Source organism: Rhineura floridana, chromosome 8, assembly GCF_030035675.1.
Source record: "Rhineura floridana isolate rRhiFlo1 chromosome 8, rRhiFlo1.hap2, whole genome shotgun sequence".
NCBI classification, from domain to species: domain Eukaryota; kingdom Metazoa; phylum Chordata; class Lepidosauria; order Squamata; family Rhineuridae; genus Rhineura; species Rhineura floridana.
In genome coordinates this window covers 92,001,217-92,020,316 of record NC_084487.1, presented here as the reverse complement: position 1 = coordinate 92,020,316, position 19,100 = coordinate 92,001,217, and the positions used below count along the sequence as shown (strand labels likewise).

General features: G+C 38.9%; 1 protein-coding gene across 1 annotated transcript in view; it reads right to left on the bottom strand.

Annotated features, from left to right (window-relative positions):
- KCND2 (potassium voltage-gated channel subfamily D member 2) overlaps positions 1-18,499 on the bottom strand; it is a 531,244-nt gene extending 512,745 nt beyond the window's left edge. The window contains exon 1 of the mRNA XM_061637849.1: positions 17,385-18,499. Coding sequence (XP_061493833.1) covers positions 17,385-18,499 — 1,115 coding nt within the window. The remainder of the gene's footprint in view (positions 1-17,384) is intronic.
- Positions 18,500-19,100: the final 601 nt, after the last annotated feature.

Genomic DNA, 19,100 nt, shown 5'->3' with positions numbered 1-19,100 from the left:
TTTTCCCAGTGATATGGAGAAATGTGGCAGGGGGCTGAATTTAGTGGTCTCATAGAGCCAGAAACAATCCCCCAGAAACACTGCGAGTTTTTTGTCCTGGAAGCTTGGATTAAGGCTTTCCAGTCTTCATGCATCACCTGCCTCTTCTTGGTGACTATCATTTGCTTGTAATTCTTTTTGATAGTGAAATACTCAGAGGGGAGGGTATTTAGATTTAGCTGTTGGTAATGATAATATATCCGTCTCAACTGTCTCTTGGCATCTAGGCAATCCTTATCAAACCATCTGGGAGTACTAGAGAAGGAAAGAGCCCTTGAAAAGGATGGTGACGTCGTAATAGTGGCTTTGAGGTTTGAAGTTAAAGACTTATACGCTATCAGCGCTAAATTTGGATCGGTGGCAAAACTGATCTCCTGCAAGGACAAAGCTGAGGGGGAATTGAGAAAAGAGGTCACTTTTAAGGCTACAGTGGGAGTCCAAAAGGTCCTTTTGTGAGTGGAGTAATTTGGATTGGCCATTGGATTGTGGGTAAGGAGCAATCGACCCATTTCTGGTAAATATATAGAAAAAGTAAGGGGAAGATGATCGCTGTCCTGTCTACAGCCAACAGAAAAGTTTAGAATAAACTCAAACAGAAAATGCGAAATTAAAACATAATCGATGGCAGTGAGCCGGGCAGCCTGGTATCAATTACACCTCATACGAAGGCTGCAACCCTACCTTCCTGTTCATCAGCTCCCACTGGTAGTACACGCCCTGGTCACCTCTCGATTGGATTACTGTAATGCGCTCTATGTGGGGTTACCCTTGAAAACGGTCCGGAAATTACAACTTATACAAAACGCAGCAGCTCGACTACTTACGAATAGTCGCTGCCGGGATCACATCACACCAGTGTTGTTCGATCTACACTGGCTTCCAGTTGTCTTCCGGGCCCAATTCAAGGTGTTGGTATTAACCTTTAAATCCCTATACGGTCTCGGCCCAGTTTATCTAAAGGAGCGCCTTCAACGCCACCAATTATGCCGCCCGACAAGATCAGCCACACAGGGCCTTCTCTCAATCCCGCCGACAAAAACAGCTAGATTGGCGGGAACTAGAGAGAGGGCATTCTCAGTGGCGGCCCCCACCCTCTGGAACTCCCTCCCACAAGATCTACGGCACGCCTCTTCCCTAAATGTATTTCGTAAAGCCTTAAAGACCTGACTCTTTCAACAGGCCTTTGGGATTTCCGGGGAGGGTTAACTTCTATGACTGAAATGCCTCTTACCCTGCACTAGTATTGTTGTTGCTGCTGTATTGTTTATATATTGTATTAATGTATTTTATCCCATTGTGTTTTAACTGTTTACGTCTACGTCGCCCAGAGTGGCCATGGGCCAGATAGGCGACACATAAATTAAATTTTATTATTATTATTATTATTAATCGATGACACTACATCCTAGGCCGGAAATGTAGGTGAATTCCGCACATGGATCAATCTGGTTGTGGCCATTTAGCATTATTAGGTTGTGACTAGCAAGGAAACGATTTAAACATATACCCCCGTAGTTTATTTTGAGATCCTTAGAGGATCGGACATATGGAGGTAAGTAAGGGGTAATGTCCTCGCCCCTCCAAAGGTTTGATGCAAATAATGCATCATTGTGGGGGCCAGACCTGGCATTAAAGTCACCCATCACAATACAGAACGCTCTGGGAAATGTAGCCTCAAGTTATGTTAAATATTTGGCAAGATCATCCCAGTCCTGGTCAGTTTGTGCCCTAGAAGAGTGAGGAGGAATGTAAACATTAACTAACAGAAGAGAAATTGTACTAAAAGATAGTAAAGCAGCCTGGGCAATATTTTTGCAAGCAGATAAACTTAAAGAGCGGGCTGTTACAGAAGTGGAGATGAGTATGGTTAGACCTCCTTTGGGTCTGCCTTTAGAGTTAGGTAGGGAATAGGACGCAGATGAGCATAAGCAAGAAAAACCGTCCACTAATAATTTTTGTAAGCTCCACGTCTCCTGTAAAAAGATTAAATCAAATTTGTTCAGAAAAGAAATAAAGTCTGGATTCTTTTGTTTAGCATTCCATCCTGCAATATTCCAGGAGAGAAAAAGGAATGTAGAGTTTGGTGTGGGAACAGAAACCTGGCAAGCACTAGTAATTGGACTCGAAGGATCAAAAAGTTTCTTGGAAGAATAGAATTTACAAGGTGAATAATTGATTTTCATGGGATTAGGGTTTGACATTGTTTCAAATGTTTCACAGATTTGAATCGGGATTTCAGAACTTAATGGGGATTGTCAGGTTAATTTAGAGGACTCGTGTACTATTACATCACATGTTATGCTAGGTCTACAAACATTTGTATAACAATGTGGCGGTATATTTTGTGGGACTTTCAAAGGGGAAACTTGAATGTTTGGTGGTGAGTTCAATTCATAATCCTCCAGAAATCTGGAGCATGTCCTTTTAGCCCTAAGATTATTTAGCAGGTTCTGCATTTTATTTATGACCTCAGTTTGTTCACTGTCTGTGAATGTATGAAAACTATTTATTAGTTCCTCCTCTCCCTCACAAGCAAAGTCAAAAGATATTTCTTGATTTACCTTAGTATTTACCAGGGTTTGGGATGACAGTGTGGAGGAGCGAGTAGGAGCTAGAAGCGGGGAGGAGCTTACCTCATCCAAAATAATAAGATCAGAGTTAATAGAATTAAGTTTTTCAGAGTTTGAGGTTTCCTGTGAAGAAAGAGACAGAGAGGATAATTTTTTTCCAGCATAATTTGACCACTTTTTAGTGGAAAACGATTCATATTAGGTGAGGTGTTAAAAGAAGGCTGATCCAGAGGTAAATCCGAGATTCCAGAGTTTAGTAAAAAAAAATTCCTGTTCAGGGAAGGCTTCCCACTCATTTGTGGTGAGATAGATTTAGTTGATGAAGTTCTCTTTGTGAGCAAGGAGATGGGTTTAGCCTCATTAGAGAAATGTCTCTGAACAGTTATGCCGTGCTTACTAAGAAGGGATTTGTTTGCAATTATCCGTGTTGTTGTCTCAGATGATTTAAGGGTAAGTAAAACAGACATTTTAATTGAGGGGTTGTAAAGGAATTCCACATGCGAGATGTCATCCGGCCATAAGTCAATTTCAACAAGTGACTGAAGAGCATAACACACTCTTTGTTTTCTAATGATAGCTTTTTCTTTGATTGTAAAAAAAGGAAGATTCAGGAGTGCAAGTTTATTTGGGTTTAGTCTCAGGAGCCAGTTTCCGTTAGAGATTTCTCGCCTTGAGATCGTACTGTTTGTGAGGCCTTTTTCACTTTCAATCCTCGGGTTGGAATGTGTTAATAGCTCTGGCAATTCCAAACTTTTCATGCATTCTGGCAAAGCTTCACAGTGGATTTTAGAGGGTAATCTTTTTGAAGATGAGTCTGATAACTTCTTTGATTGCAGATCTATTTGTTGTTGAGCTTTAAGTAAATTAAAAAGTTTCTGGAAATTCATCTTCTTGCTCCGTGGGAATTTGTAATTTTTAATATTTTTAGATTTTTTCCCTTTCGGTACAATACGTGATTTCTTTGTGTTACCGCTCTTCGGAACTGTTGCTAGCTTAAGAGAGGGTGAAGTGTAGTTTAAACATTGACGAAGATTGGTTAGTTCTTTCATAAATGATTTTAGTAAACTATTTGTTTCTTCCAAAAAGATTTTGATGTTTTCAGACTTTTTGGCCACAATAGCTAATTGTAGCTGTAAGCATTTTTGGCCTGTTAATAGTAGTTTTTGGCCGATATGTGTCAGTTCCGTGGATTCCAAAACTTCTAAAGAGCAGACAGAAGATGGCTGAGGTTGAGCGGGGGGGGGGGGAGTCTGGCAGACGATGTCTGTAACATGCACAGTGAATGAATCAGCAGAGAGAGATTGTAAATCACTGTCCTTAGACTGCGATGAAAATGGTGTCACCTCATTTTCGGGAGCCTGCTGTGAGGGGTTGTTCAGACTAGATGTAAACGTCTGACCAAGAGGGAAATCCATAAATGCTCCAAGCTGCTGGCTTTGTAGAATTGCTGGGTCATCCGGTGCCAGGATTTCCTTACTCAAGCAGGGGCAAGATTGAGCTATTTCAATTTCAGTTTGGGAAGAAATTTCCTCAGATGGTCTTAACACTTTTCTCTTAGTCTTGCTTGCTTTAGTTGGTATAAAGAAGTTTGTAATTTTAGGCTGGTGAGCTCCTTTCCCAGGATCTTCCAAGTTCAGGTCCAAATTTGGGTCTTGATCATAACGTTTTTTCCTTGTTTGAACCATTTTAAAGACAGTATAATTATGTCTAGATTTCACTATCTTTACGAGTCACCACAAGATATGTTAAATTAAAATGTTAAAATGAAATGTGACTGGTATCCAATATTAGTTTCAAGGCGCCCAACCCCTAAGACTCTAAGGTGAGCAGGGGAGTATTCAAAAATTGACCACTCCTGAGCTGATGTTTAATCTCTGGATTCTTGAGTATTATTGTGTTAAGTTATAATCCTTAAGTTTATAGTACGAAGCGAAGATATGACTCACTGGCAGATATGGAGACAATACTTCTTTTTGTTGATGAGGTAGTCTCGTAGCCTTCATAGATAAGGAAAGTTGTTGCAGTTTAGATCCAAAATAAGAATTCTCAGAAAGTAACTGAATCACTTCTCTAGGGATAAGTGAAGTATAAACAGAAAGGAAAAGCTCCGGAGCTCACAGACGGAGAGCTGACGCCATCTCGGGGACACTCTCATTTCTGGGTCTCCAGTTTTTGCCCAGAGATTCCAGATTTCTGGGGTCTTCTCCAGGTCTCTGGGTGAGTGACACTGATCTTTGGATTCTCAGATTTCTTTCTTTTTTTTATTATTAAGTCTCTAGGTGGTCTGGTTCAAGAGATATACATCAAAACATCAGCTGCCACCCCCCCTCCTGGCAACTTCTCTTAAATGAGCTCGTAGCTGGCTGTTCTAACCCTGCCCTATCAGGTTTGTAGCCAATAAGTGAAGTCAAGGTTGTGATTGACAAGGGATTTGTTGACCTCCATGCAAGGCCAGAAAACTGTTTTTTTCTTGCTTGTCTGAAAATCTCACTAAGTTTATAGCTGTCATCAATAACAAAAGATTTTTCTCGTGTGTGCCATTGCAGTGTAATATGCTTTTCTAATTATAAGGGTCAAACAAGTTTAGATTCTCCTGGGCTGTTGAAGAAGGCACTGTTTTGAAAACCTTCCCAGTATGAAGCGTTAATTCTATACTCACTGGAAGTAAAGTTGCAATGCTAATCCCACATTCTGGAAGTAAACCCCATTGAATTCAATAGGACTTACTTTTGAGTAGACATGGTTAGGATTGTGCTATAAATGGGACTTTTGAGTAAACATAGCAAAGGATTGTGGTTGTTGTAAATCTTTCTCTCTCCCTCCAATCCTATTTTTAAAGCAATTAGGCAGGGCTTACTTAGGTGTCACTGCTTTTATTATGTAGGAAACTAATACTGATTTTATTTTATTTTATTAAAAATGTTCTGCAATAACCAATAGGTTTTGACAATAAACTATTATATAGGGTGTATGTATTTTACATCTCCAGTGTATGTGTGTATGTGGAGCCTTTCCAACACCCTGTGAGGTAGGGTTGCCGACTGGAAACTGAGGCAGGTCACAACAAGAAATGAATCCCTTTAAAATCCAATAACCATAACAACAAGTATAAAATAGTTGCAATATAGGTTAAAGTGACATGATTCTGAGTTTTGGGTTGGGTGAGGTTGCAGTTCTAGGCACACTTCCCTGTTTGAGTAAGCCCCATGGAATACATTAGGACTTGCTTGTGAGTTAGCATATATAGGATTGCACTATAAATATCTTTACAGGTTGTGTAAATAATAAACATCTTTGACATTCATGCTTATATAAATACTTCTTCACACTATGACTGCACATTATTATTTCCTCTACATTTTAAGTGTACTCTTCTTCCTTGGGGTGTTCATGGTTCCCCTCTGTTGTTTTCATCCTGATGGGCAGATTAGGCTGAGAGATGGTGAGTAGCCCATGGTCACCCAGTAAATTTTCATTTCCACTTTTAAAAAATAATTAAAACAATTTACATGCAGGCAAAGTTTATGAAGTTGATCCACTCCATACATTTAAAGCATATCCAACTCACATTTAAAGTGCATGACTTCCCCCAAAGAATCCTGGGAAGTGTAGTTTCCCCCTCACAGTTATAGTTTCCATCACCCTTAACAAACTACAGTTCCCATGATTTTGTGGTGGGATTCATGTGCTTCAAATGTGTGTTGAATGTGCTTTAAATGAATGGTGTGGATCTGCCCTAGGTATGCTGTGCATTCATTAGTGAACTGAAAAGAACCATTTTAAAAGATACTTTAACAGGGGAAGGGCTGTAGTTTAGTGACAGGGCATATGTTTTGCATACAAAGGTCCAAAATCCAATCTCTGGAATCCTGGAGAGCCAATGCTAGTCCATGTCATCAGTACTGAGCTAGATGGTACCAACTGGCCTGACTCAGTATAAGGCAGATTCCTTATCAGGAAGGACAGTATTGTTATGCACTGCAGAGCATCTCCCCCTCCCCTGTACTACTCAGCCAGCCTCTGTAGGTGGTGGGTGTTTTTAGCGCATCTGGTGGGTGTGCCTAGGCTTTTAGGCCTAGACTATGCAACAGCCTAGCCTAGTCCAGGGCAGGGCCTGAGAAGAAGTTGACAAAGGTGACCAAGGTTAGTTAGTTCTGAGAAGCAGCTGCCTCAGGATAATTGAACTCACAGTTCACAAGCTTACTTAAACACTGTACCTGTACAAGGAAACCTTTCTATGCATGGACACTTTGTATGCTTCAGGACTCACCTTTGGTAAATCTACAACTGTGTGTAAAACTGTGTGTAAAAATTCACTCTCAACTTTGACACATGTGTTGACACCATACAGTTCAATGCTTCATCAAAGAGAAACAAACTTAGTAATCTTGGCTTTTAAAAGGAACATTTTTGAAGGATTTCAAATGAACAGTTCCTCTGCAAATTTGCAGAGAAATCACGGTGCATTAGACTTTATTAACAGTTCAGATCATTATGATAGGATGACTTGCACAATACATATTTACTTCCTAGACACTGGTAGTTTACACAACTATTTTGCATGTGGAAAAACTGCATTTTAAATTGATTTGCTTTTTTTGTAAATTTCACAAGTCATAGTTCCTACTTAAAATGCATAAATTTGTGTTTATTTTCATATTTATTTTCATATTACCTATGAAAACATTCCCCCCCAGAAACCTCTTTTATAGTGACCAATGCCCCAACCCTTCTGCCACTTCCCCAATTTTTGTCTCTGCCCACCTAATGAAAATTGTCTCGCAACAGTCCTGCTCTTACCAGCATGCCCCACCTGGCAACAATGTTATTATTTTTGGCACTAAGTTAAAACTTTCCTCTACTCTCAGGCATTTGATGGCATATGATGGGCTATTTTTGCTGATCATTAATTTTGTATTTGTTGTGGTTAATTAAATATTCTCATGGGTTTGATTTTGTTAATTTTATGGAGTGCATGCTTTTCATATATTATGTATTCCTTGTTCAGTTGTTTAGTTTTAAACACTGAATATTTTATATACATCATGTTTCCGTAAGTTGCCTTCTGTTGCTAGATGCTGTATGATTTTGAATTATATTTTTATTGCTTCTTTTATTTTTTATATATTGTACTTTATTGTATTCCATGGAATTCAAATTGCAATGCATTAAAATACAATATAAGAAATAAACTAAGCAAAGTACAATTAAAAATCAGTATGAATATTTAATGCAATGGATGTGCTGTCTCCAACCACAAATCCACAGATATGCCACAGGTCACGTGAATAAAGCTTATGGACCAGTTTGGGACCCCCTAATATAGCACCATCAAACAACAATAAGAAAAAATTACTGTCTATAAGTTTACATTATCACTCCCTACTTGTTTTCACAATTAGAGTGATTATGTTAGGGATATTCAGAGTAGATCCTCTGAAGTCAATGAACTTAAGTCCATTAATCTCAGTGTGTCTATGAGTATGATTTAGTTGGCTATTGCCCTTAATTTGATGAAGAATGTACAGATAAAGTTATTCATTAATAAACAACTCTCAATACATTTGAAGACACAGACACCCTTCTTCAAGAGAAGTGTATGTGTGAGACCCAAAAAAGGCATTTTCCACTACTGCCCCTCGACTATGGAATGTCCTTTCCTGCGCCATACGTAAAGCAATTACCATCAGTTGCTTCGGACATCTTCTAAAGGCATATCTTTTTCCTCTGATCCTTTTTTGTCTGTATGAAGTTCCTGAATCCCCGTTTTTATTTGTTTGTATATACTTTATACCACTATTTTTCATAGGGTGGGGTGTTTGTTTTAATGACATTGTTGACTGATTTTATGCCGTAAACATATAGGCTGGTATAGGCTGCTTTTCTATTTCCCTTATTTTGGTGCTTTCATCTAACAATATTTTTATCTATGCAAGTGGAATAGTAATTAAAGTAACCATTCTACAAGTTATGCAGAATAAGCTGATAGGTGGGAGTTACAGAAGTTTTCACTTATTACTTCAGATTGCAGAGGATATGTGTGCATTTTGAATCCCTCTTTCACACAAAGCAAACTCTTCCTGTATATAGAAAACTGGTGAATGAAGGGAAAAGGTGCATTTGGTAATCTATCAGCCATCTCCCTGATCTGATAGATTACCAAATGCAAGGAGCTTTTTACATAAGGCAGCATTCAATGATATGAATTGCTGCCTACAGGCTGAAGTGGTACAGCTAAAGATTTTGGCACCTTGCCATATTCTGCATAACTTGTAGAAAGCTCTTTATTCTAGTGATTTTACATATGAAATCAGGGAACGGTGGTTCTACATTAATCCAGAACAGGAGCATATACACCAAGACCCTGATCTTATAAATATGCATAGTTCTGATGTCCTATGCTTGGCAAATGCACGAAGATTTTCCAGTATGTAGTTGACAGACAACAATTTCATTCTAAAAAGCTCCTAACAATATTAGGAATATAGAGTTGTGCTAGCAGAGCTATTTATGTTGAGGATGAAATGCCATTAGCAAGCCACAAATGTACTTCTGCTAACCTATGCAAAACAAAATTTTCAACATTAAGAATTAATTTCATATTTGATAGCAGCAAGAATTTGTTTTCTTAAGTAGTAAAAAATTCTGACAGTACCATCTATCTTGGAATGGAAAAACAAAAACATATGCCATTGTGGCAAAACTAACAAACCATATAAAGATAAAAGGGATCACAGGACATAAGAAGTTGTTTTGTACCTAGTCAGAATATAGGTCTGTCTAGCCCAGTATTGTCTACACTGACTGGCAGCACCTCTCCAGGGTTTCAAATGGTATATTCCCAATCCTACCTAGAGATGTCAGGAATTGGACCTGGGGCCTTCTTCATACAAAACAGATGCTCTACTACTAAGTAACAGTTCTTCCCTGAGCTCTGCCCTTCCCTCAGTAGTAGAACACATGCTTAGCATGCAGAAGGTCCTAGTTCTGTCCCTGGCATCTCCACTTAGAATGTCTCAGGTGGAGAAACAGATCTCTGCATGAGACCCTGGACAGCCACTGTGAGTCAGACCGGACAATACTGGGCTAGTCTGGCCGAGTGTAAGGCAACTTTCTATGTTCCTAAAAGAAAGCAGAGAAACATGCAACAAATTTATAGAAAATTATCCTTACGTTAAAACATTAATTGCATAAAAGATACCAGAACTATGAATCATCCTGCCCTGCTAAATTCAGTGCAATGCAACAGTTTTGTGCAAGCCCACTATGCATATTTATAAGATCATTGCATGTGTCAATGGTTTATGTTACCATATAGCTGGGGTAGCCAATATGGTGCTCTCCAGATGTGGTACTACAACTCCCATCAGTCCCAGACAGCATGGCCAATTGTCAGGGAAGATGGGAACTGTGGTATTAATACCTGGTGACATTGTATTATACCATATAATAATGTAGATACGTACTCTGCTGTGCCATTGTGATGTCTTGGAATTGTTTTCAACACCAGTACAATGGAATACAGCAGCAGTGTGGGACCTCCAACCTGCAGGCCTAATTAGGCCCACCAGACTTCCCCATTTGGCCTGCAAGGATGTTTTGGCAAAGCCACATCCTCCTGCCCTACAGCTAACCATTATGGCTTGCAAAGCATGGTGCATGGCACATTGCATGCCCTAATGATCAGCTGATTGTCAGGGTTTGCAGAGCACTATGCAAAAATGGGTCCCATGACATCAGGTGATTGACAGATGGGCAACCCTGCCTACCTATCCAACTCGGCCCATAGAATGTGTGAGAAATAAGCATCCAGCCTACTGGCCAGATCCAATTCCCCAGCCCTAAAATATGGTATCACTCTGCCCTGGTACTGCAGTCATTGTTTTTGATCCTAAACTTTATTACCTGAAAGAAGCAGCTTACTAAATTTTTCATTTTTTGGTTCATTTTTGTGCTGCTTTTGTTGTGAAATGCAGTACTTTATTGCAAACTTAGTCATAGGCCATGTGCATAGAGACATACATATAGTAATAAAATAACATGCCATTTACAATATTGAGATGGGAAGATTACATCATAGTAACTAGCCCTTTAACAAAGGACTCTCTCAATTTTTGAGCGGCCAAAGCAAAGTTAGCGACCGCAAAAGTCATTGGCTTAAAATTGTCAGTTAAAAGAGCGTTGGCCTTCTCTCTATCCGAGAAAGGAGCTAAAAAATCTAAAAAAAAAGATAAAAATTTTCTCCTGGGTTCTTCATAAAGAGGGCAGTAAAGTAAATAATGTACAATCTCCTCAATTGCCTTACAGCCATAGATGCATTGACGTTGGGCCACAGGAATCCCACGATACCTACCGTCAAGGTAGGCCGTGGGCATTACTTGAAAACATAAGGCAGTGAAGGCTCTTCTAATAGGAGCTCTATCGAGGGCATCTAAATAATTCGACATAAAATGATTAAATTTAAAACATGGGAACCAAATTGAAAAAGGGGCCGTAGCTATGGACATTCGATCCTGGGCTGCATCATAATCGAAAATCCAATTACAGAGACCAACTTTACTTAGTTCCATCAGTTTAGTTAGGGAAAGGTCGTATTTAAGAAGTATCGACTGACATAACTTCGCCCACCCTCCCATCCGCATTTGTTCCTGCCAACTTTGTTTGGCTGGGGCTGAGTCATCCATATTAAAAATGTGGAGCCAGTACCGTAAATATGCTAGATCGATACGGGCAGCAATTGAAGGTAAACCCAGCTCGGCTCTGAGATGGGCTGCCGGAGTCCCCATCGGAAGCCCTAGCACTTGTCTCATGAAACCATTCTGAATAGAATCTAGATTGGATCTGACAGTGGCTCCCCATAACTCAACCCCATATAAGATCTTCGGAAGGATTTTGGCTTTTAATATTTTTATCATTGGGGGCACGAGCTGACCCCCTCGTGTGAAAAAGAACCTTTTGGCTAGACTCAATGCTCGAGAGCCGGAGGAAGCCGCTGCCTTTATCTGTGGGATCCAAGAGAGACTGTTAGACAAGTTAATGCCAAGATATTTAAAGGTCGAAACCTGCCCTATTGGAGCCCCATTTAGTAACCAGCTATTTTTGGTTTTCATAAATTTACCACAAACCATTATTTTAGATTTGGATTGATTGACCGTAAGGTTCTGGGAATGACAGTACTCCTCCAACTTTTGAATCATCCGCTTAAGACCTATTTTTGTTAGGGAGCATAAAGCCACATCATCGGCATATAAAAGAATGGGGATTTTTCTGGCACCAATTGAGGGGGGAAAAAAGGTAGGTGAAGTGAATGCCTCCACGATATCATTTATAAAGAAATTAAATAAAAAGGGGGCCAATAGGCATCCTTGCTTGACCCCTCTATGCACTGGGATTTTGGAAGATAAAGAGCCATTCTTCCCATATCGCACCTGAATTACATTTGATTGGTAAAGGGCCCTAATCAGACAAAGCAATCTTTGATCTATATTCGCTTGGGCCAATTTTTGCCAAAGGAGCCCTCTGTCTACTGTGTCAAATGCCGCAGAAAAATCAACGAAAGCGATATATAAAGAAGGAAACACTTTAGATCTTGTTTTCTTAATTAAGTGATGTAATACAAATACCTGGTCGATTGTACTCATATTGGGTCTAAAGCCGGCCTATTCTTTACATATTATTGAATTGGACTGGTCCCACTCCTTTAACTTATTTAAAAGGAGTCGACTGTACAGTTTCGATGATACATTTAGAAGGCTTATGGGGCGGTAATTTGCCAGTTTCGTGGGATCACCTTTCTTAAAAATTGGGACCACAATACTATTTAGCCAGCCCTGCGGGATGTTACCTGTATTATTTATATGAGTGAAAAGGGCAGCGAGGAGGGGTGCCCACCAAGATAAATCTTGTAATAGGAAATCGGGGGGTAACATGTCCTCCCCAGGAGCTTTTCCTGTTTTCAGGGAGGAGACTAACTCCCCAATTTCATCAGGAGTGACCGGAGGCCAGGTCGGGAGATCGTTCAGCGCCTCCGCAATAACCACGGGTTTTGGGGGAGATAAACTACTAAAGATCGAGCTAAAGTGAACCTCCTATTCCTCTTGCATTATGTGAGGAATTGGCGTATAGTTACTGGATCTAAGTTCCTTTGCAGGAGTCTCCAAAATTCTGTCTCATTCCCATCATGAGTTGTACTTAGCAGAGCCCTCCAGCCTGCCTGATAAAAATGTAGTTTCTTGGTTTTGAGTAATGTTTTATAAATTCTTCTCCGTATTATTAACTGGTGCAAGATATCAGCTCGATTGTTAGATCGAAACTATTTAATTAGTTTAATAAGTTGTTTCTTTCTAATCTTTCTAATCCCACACCAACTTTTTACCTTCATTCTGTTAAAATCTGTAAGATTTATGTCCACATCAATGTGCATCATAAATAATACACCACATGTTGTATTGCTATAGATCATCACACAGTAAAAATGAACAGGAGAAAGGTTAGCAATACAGATATAAGATTGCAACAAGAATGATGAAGAAAGGGACTTCATTAGAAGTGATGTTTTAAGTCAAAAGAAATCTGTTCAAAAGAAACAGAGATTTCAGTAGGCTTAAATGATCCAGAGTTGAGAACTATAAGATCTTGGTTGGCACATTTAGGGGTTGTGTCCTTTCAACAGAAAATGGGTTGGGAATAAATAGAAGCTTTTGATGCTTAAGTTAAGCTTACTATAGTAACCAGTGAGATCTGCAACAAAATATTGCCATGTATCCTGATCATGGCTCCAGACAGCATAGAACACAAACCTTGTAACACTTGGTTTAGGCCTGGGGGAGAAGGAGAGTGGGCAAGTTTCTGGAATCAAGAAGGTATCAGGATGCCTGTTTTTCCCTCGACTCTCCCCTTGAAAAGCCTTCTCTCTGCACTATATATAGTGTTACCGGGCTGCCAGCCCCAAATCAGAGTATTTATAGCTATATAGCAGAGGACATGTAGTTCTGGGGATGTGAAAGGCATCTCCCCTACCTTAATTTCCTCTCTCCAGATTTACTATAAGCTGCTTCAGGCATGTGTAGGTTAATTCTCTCTCTCTCTCTCTGTGTGTGTGTATGTGTGTAGGTTACTTTCAAATGACACATGAACATTCTGCCTCTCAAACTGCTCTTAGCCATAGATTTGATGGATAAAGTCAAACAATCTGCTTGACTTCTGATGTCTTTGACCTTTTCCCACACACACTACTCTCAGTAGGTGCAACTGCCATCAATATTCTGGAAGCTCATGAGTTTCTGTCATCCAGCACTTATGACCTGAGTATGTCACTGCTTTATTTTGGGGTAGCTCAAAATGTCACTGCTTTATTTTGGGGTAGCTATTTTGGGGTTTACCAGAATCGCCATGATGGATTTATTTACCAGATCTCTAGCACTAAAAAATGATATACAATAGACCCACAAGTGACAAGAGTAGCTGTAGGTATCTCAGATTTGGACTATAGATCTAGAAGATTGTTTCAGTTCTATTTTAAAGTAGATCCAAGCCTTCCTTCTAGCATCTCTTTCAACTCTCTTCTTCAGATAGGCTACAGTACTATGCACACTTAGAAATAAGCTCCACTGAACATGTGACTTCCTTCAGTGTAAACATGTATAGGATTGTATTGTTATTGCTTAAAGACTGAGCTGACTTTGGAGGTTAAAATATAACAGTATTTAACATGCACTGTAAAAAAGAAAATGTAATCTATTGCATTTTTAGAAGGCTGTCTAATTGCCTAGCAATCACACAGAACTGAGAAATATTATAACTTCTCCAATGACTAAGTTGTCATTCAACTTCCTTGCTATCTTGGGAAGGGGGAACCATAGTCATTTTCTACAATGTACATAAAGTTAGTTGTTTACTATCAGCCTTCATATGGTTTTATAGTATTCCAGTTATGTGGCTAAGCACAGCATAGGAATTCATTTAACTTTGTCTATAATTAAACATTTTGCTTTGTTTTTATATAGTCAAATATCCATGTCCTTATTTAGGCTTTAAGCCAGCCATGTAAATTGAAGTTAGTCTTATCTAATGGAGAATTTGATAATGTAACACTCAATTTTAGAATTGAGTAATATATCACAACCTTTATACGCTGTTGCTTTTTTCTACTTCTACTATTTACTTTTCCTGGCCTTATCTCAGATGAAAATATTGAAAATAAATGTAGGTAGTGCTGTGATTATTCTTTACTATTTCAATACAATTTCAATCACAAACTTTACACAGAATTGATATAAAAAGGCAAACTGAATTTGTTAATCTGGTAATGGGTATAATAGAACACCACAGAAAAATTCCTAACATACAGTGCTTCTTTGTCAACACCCCTTCAAGCCAAGTTTAACATTAATGTGCGTTCTTTGTATAAGTAATTCTCCTACTTACTAAGAGCATGAAGAATATCCATAGAGGTACAGTGTTCATAAAAAGAAGAGGGAGGTAGCATATAACATTAGGAAAACTGCTTTCTAAAGTACCCCACAGTAGGCCAATGTGAACATTTTGTCATAGGACACAACATGGTCTTACTATTAGGAGCTAAGAAATAGGACACTTTTATGTATTTGCCTGTCTACCTACCTACTTAAGAAAGTGTCTGGTGCCATCATCCCACTAAATAATAATAATAATAATATGGCAAAAATCAACTTAGTGTCATAAACAGCAAGGCAATGTAACAAAAACCAAGTGTCTATTTCAGTACTATGGACAAGACCGACCAGATGGTACATCCCACAACCAGTGTAGTCATTATGTGTCTTGCACACTATCTGAGCCATAGCAATTACTGACCAGACTTTTTGTCTTCAAGTATAGTGGTAAATATTAGATCAACACTGTGTAATACTTACACAGAACACTACTAACACGACTGTTAATATTTCACTGAGTACCAACAAGACCTTTTACTACACATTTCAGCCTGATTCATAGGCATGACCCAGAATTGCCTTAATCACATCAAAAACAGAAGACTGGGTTCTGATTTTATGAGTGAATGAAGGACTCAGGAGGATACTGAGTCCTCCACTCTTTAACTTCTCACAGTCTGTCACTTCCCCCTCCCAGACACTTTTCTCTGCTGTGCTCTAATAACAGAAGTTTGCCTAGCTGGGATAAAAGTATCTGAAGGAAGAAGCTATAGAGAAATAAGCTGCTGGGTGAGAAAAGATTCAGTGCTCCCAAGAAATGCACCCCTCTGCTTTAAAATCAGCCTCACAACTTTATTAATGATTTAAAGACATTGTTCTTCCACTGTCTTTACTAGTTCCAGCCTAATTTATATACATGATCAGGCCAGAATTAAGCATTTTTAGAAGGCATTGATTTCAATGGCAGAGTTACGTACATGCTTAAGTCTGTCCTATTGAAAGTAATGCGACTTAACTGACTGTATTTTGCCCTATGTGTGAAACAACATTAAAATGGCCAGTAACAATGCAACATATACAGAGGAACTACTAATTTACTGTATAACCACATCATTATCCATTGAAATGCCAAGTCCTCTCCAGGAGAAGTGGATATTTTCAGTGTTCAGAATTTACCCCATAATTTTCCTTATCAGCCAGTACATTGTTAAATAAGCAATGATGGCAAGATACTCATTCATCTTTTTTAATGCTCTGCCCATGCTTTTCTATAAAAAGTAAAATTCGACTGTAAGTTCACTTCTTTTGATACAGAGACAGATTATCTTTTAATAAGATATTTAACTGAAATGTTAGTATTGTTTTTCACTTATCTTGGTTTTAGCAAGTAAGTTTACATGAATACACAGTTGCAATAATGGATATTTTGAAGTGAGAGAAATACTACTACCTTTTTTTAAAAAAAATCTGTGACTAAGTTATTGCAAAGATTTAAACAAAGTTATTTTAAAGATTTTAAAGATTTAAAGAAGCTAACATGCTTCTTGAATTGACTCACCTCAGGCCTATTCTAGCCAATATTCAGCACTTGTACCACTGATTTTAACAGAAGATTTCAGTTTGGGCTTAGACATTTCCACTGAAATTTAAAAGTACTTATCCTGTGGTGTATCATATTCCTTCTTAAGCAAATATATTTATATAACCTGTTTATAAAAATAGATCACTATACCAGCTATTAAGGCCCTTGATAAACTTACTGCTATTTCTCAAGATTGTGACTTCCCACATAAAGTTCAATATACTATGAGTTTAAGATTTACATTGTGATATGTTCAAAATTAGGAGTTAAATTTATAACTAGATTAACTTTAACATATGTTAAGTTAAAAACAACTTGTATTCTAATAATAATATCTCATTCTGATGCACTTTCACTGACATAAATTCATGTAAATTGTTATCATACCAGTTCTGATTCTGTTGCAGAATAGCACTGACTTTCCTGACGGCAGAATAAAGTTTTTCAAAATATACTTACTCTTTCTTGCACAACACTAATACCCTTCAGATATTTTAAAAGCATGTATAATTTTGGTTCAAGGCTAACTGGAGATCAAAATTACCAGATCTTAGATTAGGTTTCAAACATATAACTCTTCTGACCAGTTAAAGATGGAGAACTATCATACTTCTGCACATAACCATAAATATACCATATATACTTCCTTGAGTGAAACATAGGTGTACAGTGTCACTTTCTCCACAACATTTTAAAACAAACAACAACAAAGCCGTTGTAGTAATATAAAGAATACGTTATATTCTGCACAAGTAAATACTAAAACCAATCAGCACTTACCCCAGTGTGGTCATAGTGACAATGGTATACCAGAATGCAGCAGGGATGCTGGTGAATTTAGTTGATGATGACCCTTTCTCCGCATAGAACATGACTGTAGCAAAGATTATGATGGCCATGGTGAGAGAAAATAGGAGAAAGCCAAGTTCTGATGCACAGCTTTTCAGAGTGTAGCCCAGTATGCGCAAACCCTGTGAGTGACGGGAAAACTTAAAGATCCGGAAGACCCGGAAGACCCGTAGTGTTACAAAGGCCCCACTGACATCCTCATTGTTGGTCATCACAAGACCAATGTAATAGGGCATAATGGCCACCACATCAATGATGCTCATGACACTACGCATGAACTTGTAACGGCTTGGAGCAGCCACTAGACGCAACAAATACTCAATGGTAAAGATCATGACACAGGCAGTATCCAGACAGAAGAAAGCCACATCATAGCGCTCTCCACAGGACAGCTCCTTGATGGCACCAGGACTTACACCACAGGGTACTGTCTCCACTACATTGGCAATGACAGAAACTGCAATGAAGAAGCCCGTAACATAGTAAAAGACCAGGGCGAGTGTGCTGGTGTGTGGATTCTCAAAGGCCCGCCACATCCTCTCCCGAGCTGTCATGGAGGGCAGATTCCCTTCACCAGCATTATCCTGATCAGCATCATCCTGAAGACGTTCAGCATTTTCCCGTCGTCGATCCTTGTATTCCTCATAGCAGCAGTCACCAATGATCTCAGGGATTATACCAAAGAAGGCCAGCTCCTCATCATAGGCTGAGATGCACTCTTGACGTGGGTAGTGTAGCTTTCCTGTTCGATAGAAGTTGAGGATGTGTCGGAAGATATCAGGGTCCCGGTCAAAAAAGTATTGCTGTGTCTCTGGATGGTAGAAGAAATCCCTTTCTGAGCTGCCCAGCAGCGTATCAGGATAGCGTTCCAGGGTGTCCAGCCAGGTCTGAAACTGGGTGCCACTCACATTCAGCACTATTAAAGAGTCCTGGCGTCGCTTCCTCTCTTGGCGAGGAGCATTTGGCATAGGGTTTGTAGCCACTGGCATCCATCCTATAGCAGCTGCCCGAGCAAAAGGCAACCATGCTGCTACTCCTGCCGCCATTCTATAAGCTGCTATTGGTATTGCTGGGAGTTCTTTATAAATAATCCAGTCTGCTATAATGTAAAAACAAAATGTATCAAGAGATTAGAATGTCTACTATTTCTAAATAATATAAATATCTATGCTTACATGTGCTGCTTTGAAATTTATTTTATTCTGCTGTTTTATATTTTTAGAGTCTGTTGATGTGTTATTTAGTGTTTTATTGTTGACTATGTATTTTACTGACAATCAGTTGTAAGCCACTTTGGGATCATCTTGTATAGCAAAGAGCAAACAGACCTGAACTTACAAAATCTGAACAGGGTGGTTCATGACAGATGCTATTGGAGGTCACTGATTCATAGAGTCACTTACGTCGTCATTGACTTCAAGGCACATAATAACAACAAATAATAAAACCTTACCCATTTTCTATTGCTTTATGTCACCTTCCCCATCTGCCACCACTTCATTAGTCAAGTCAGTTTAAAATATTTGATTTGTATATTAACTATTGGTGGTAGTTGATGAGGTGTAATGTATTATGATCCAAAAACTGGCACCTCCTGTCTCTAACACTTGGTTCCTAATCAGGAAATAGCCACATGCAGAAAAATAT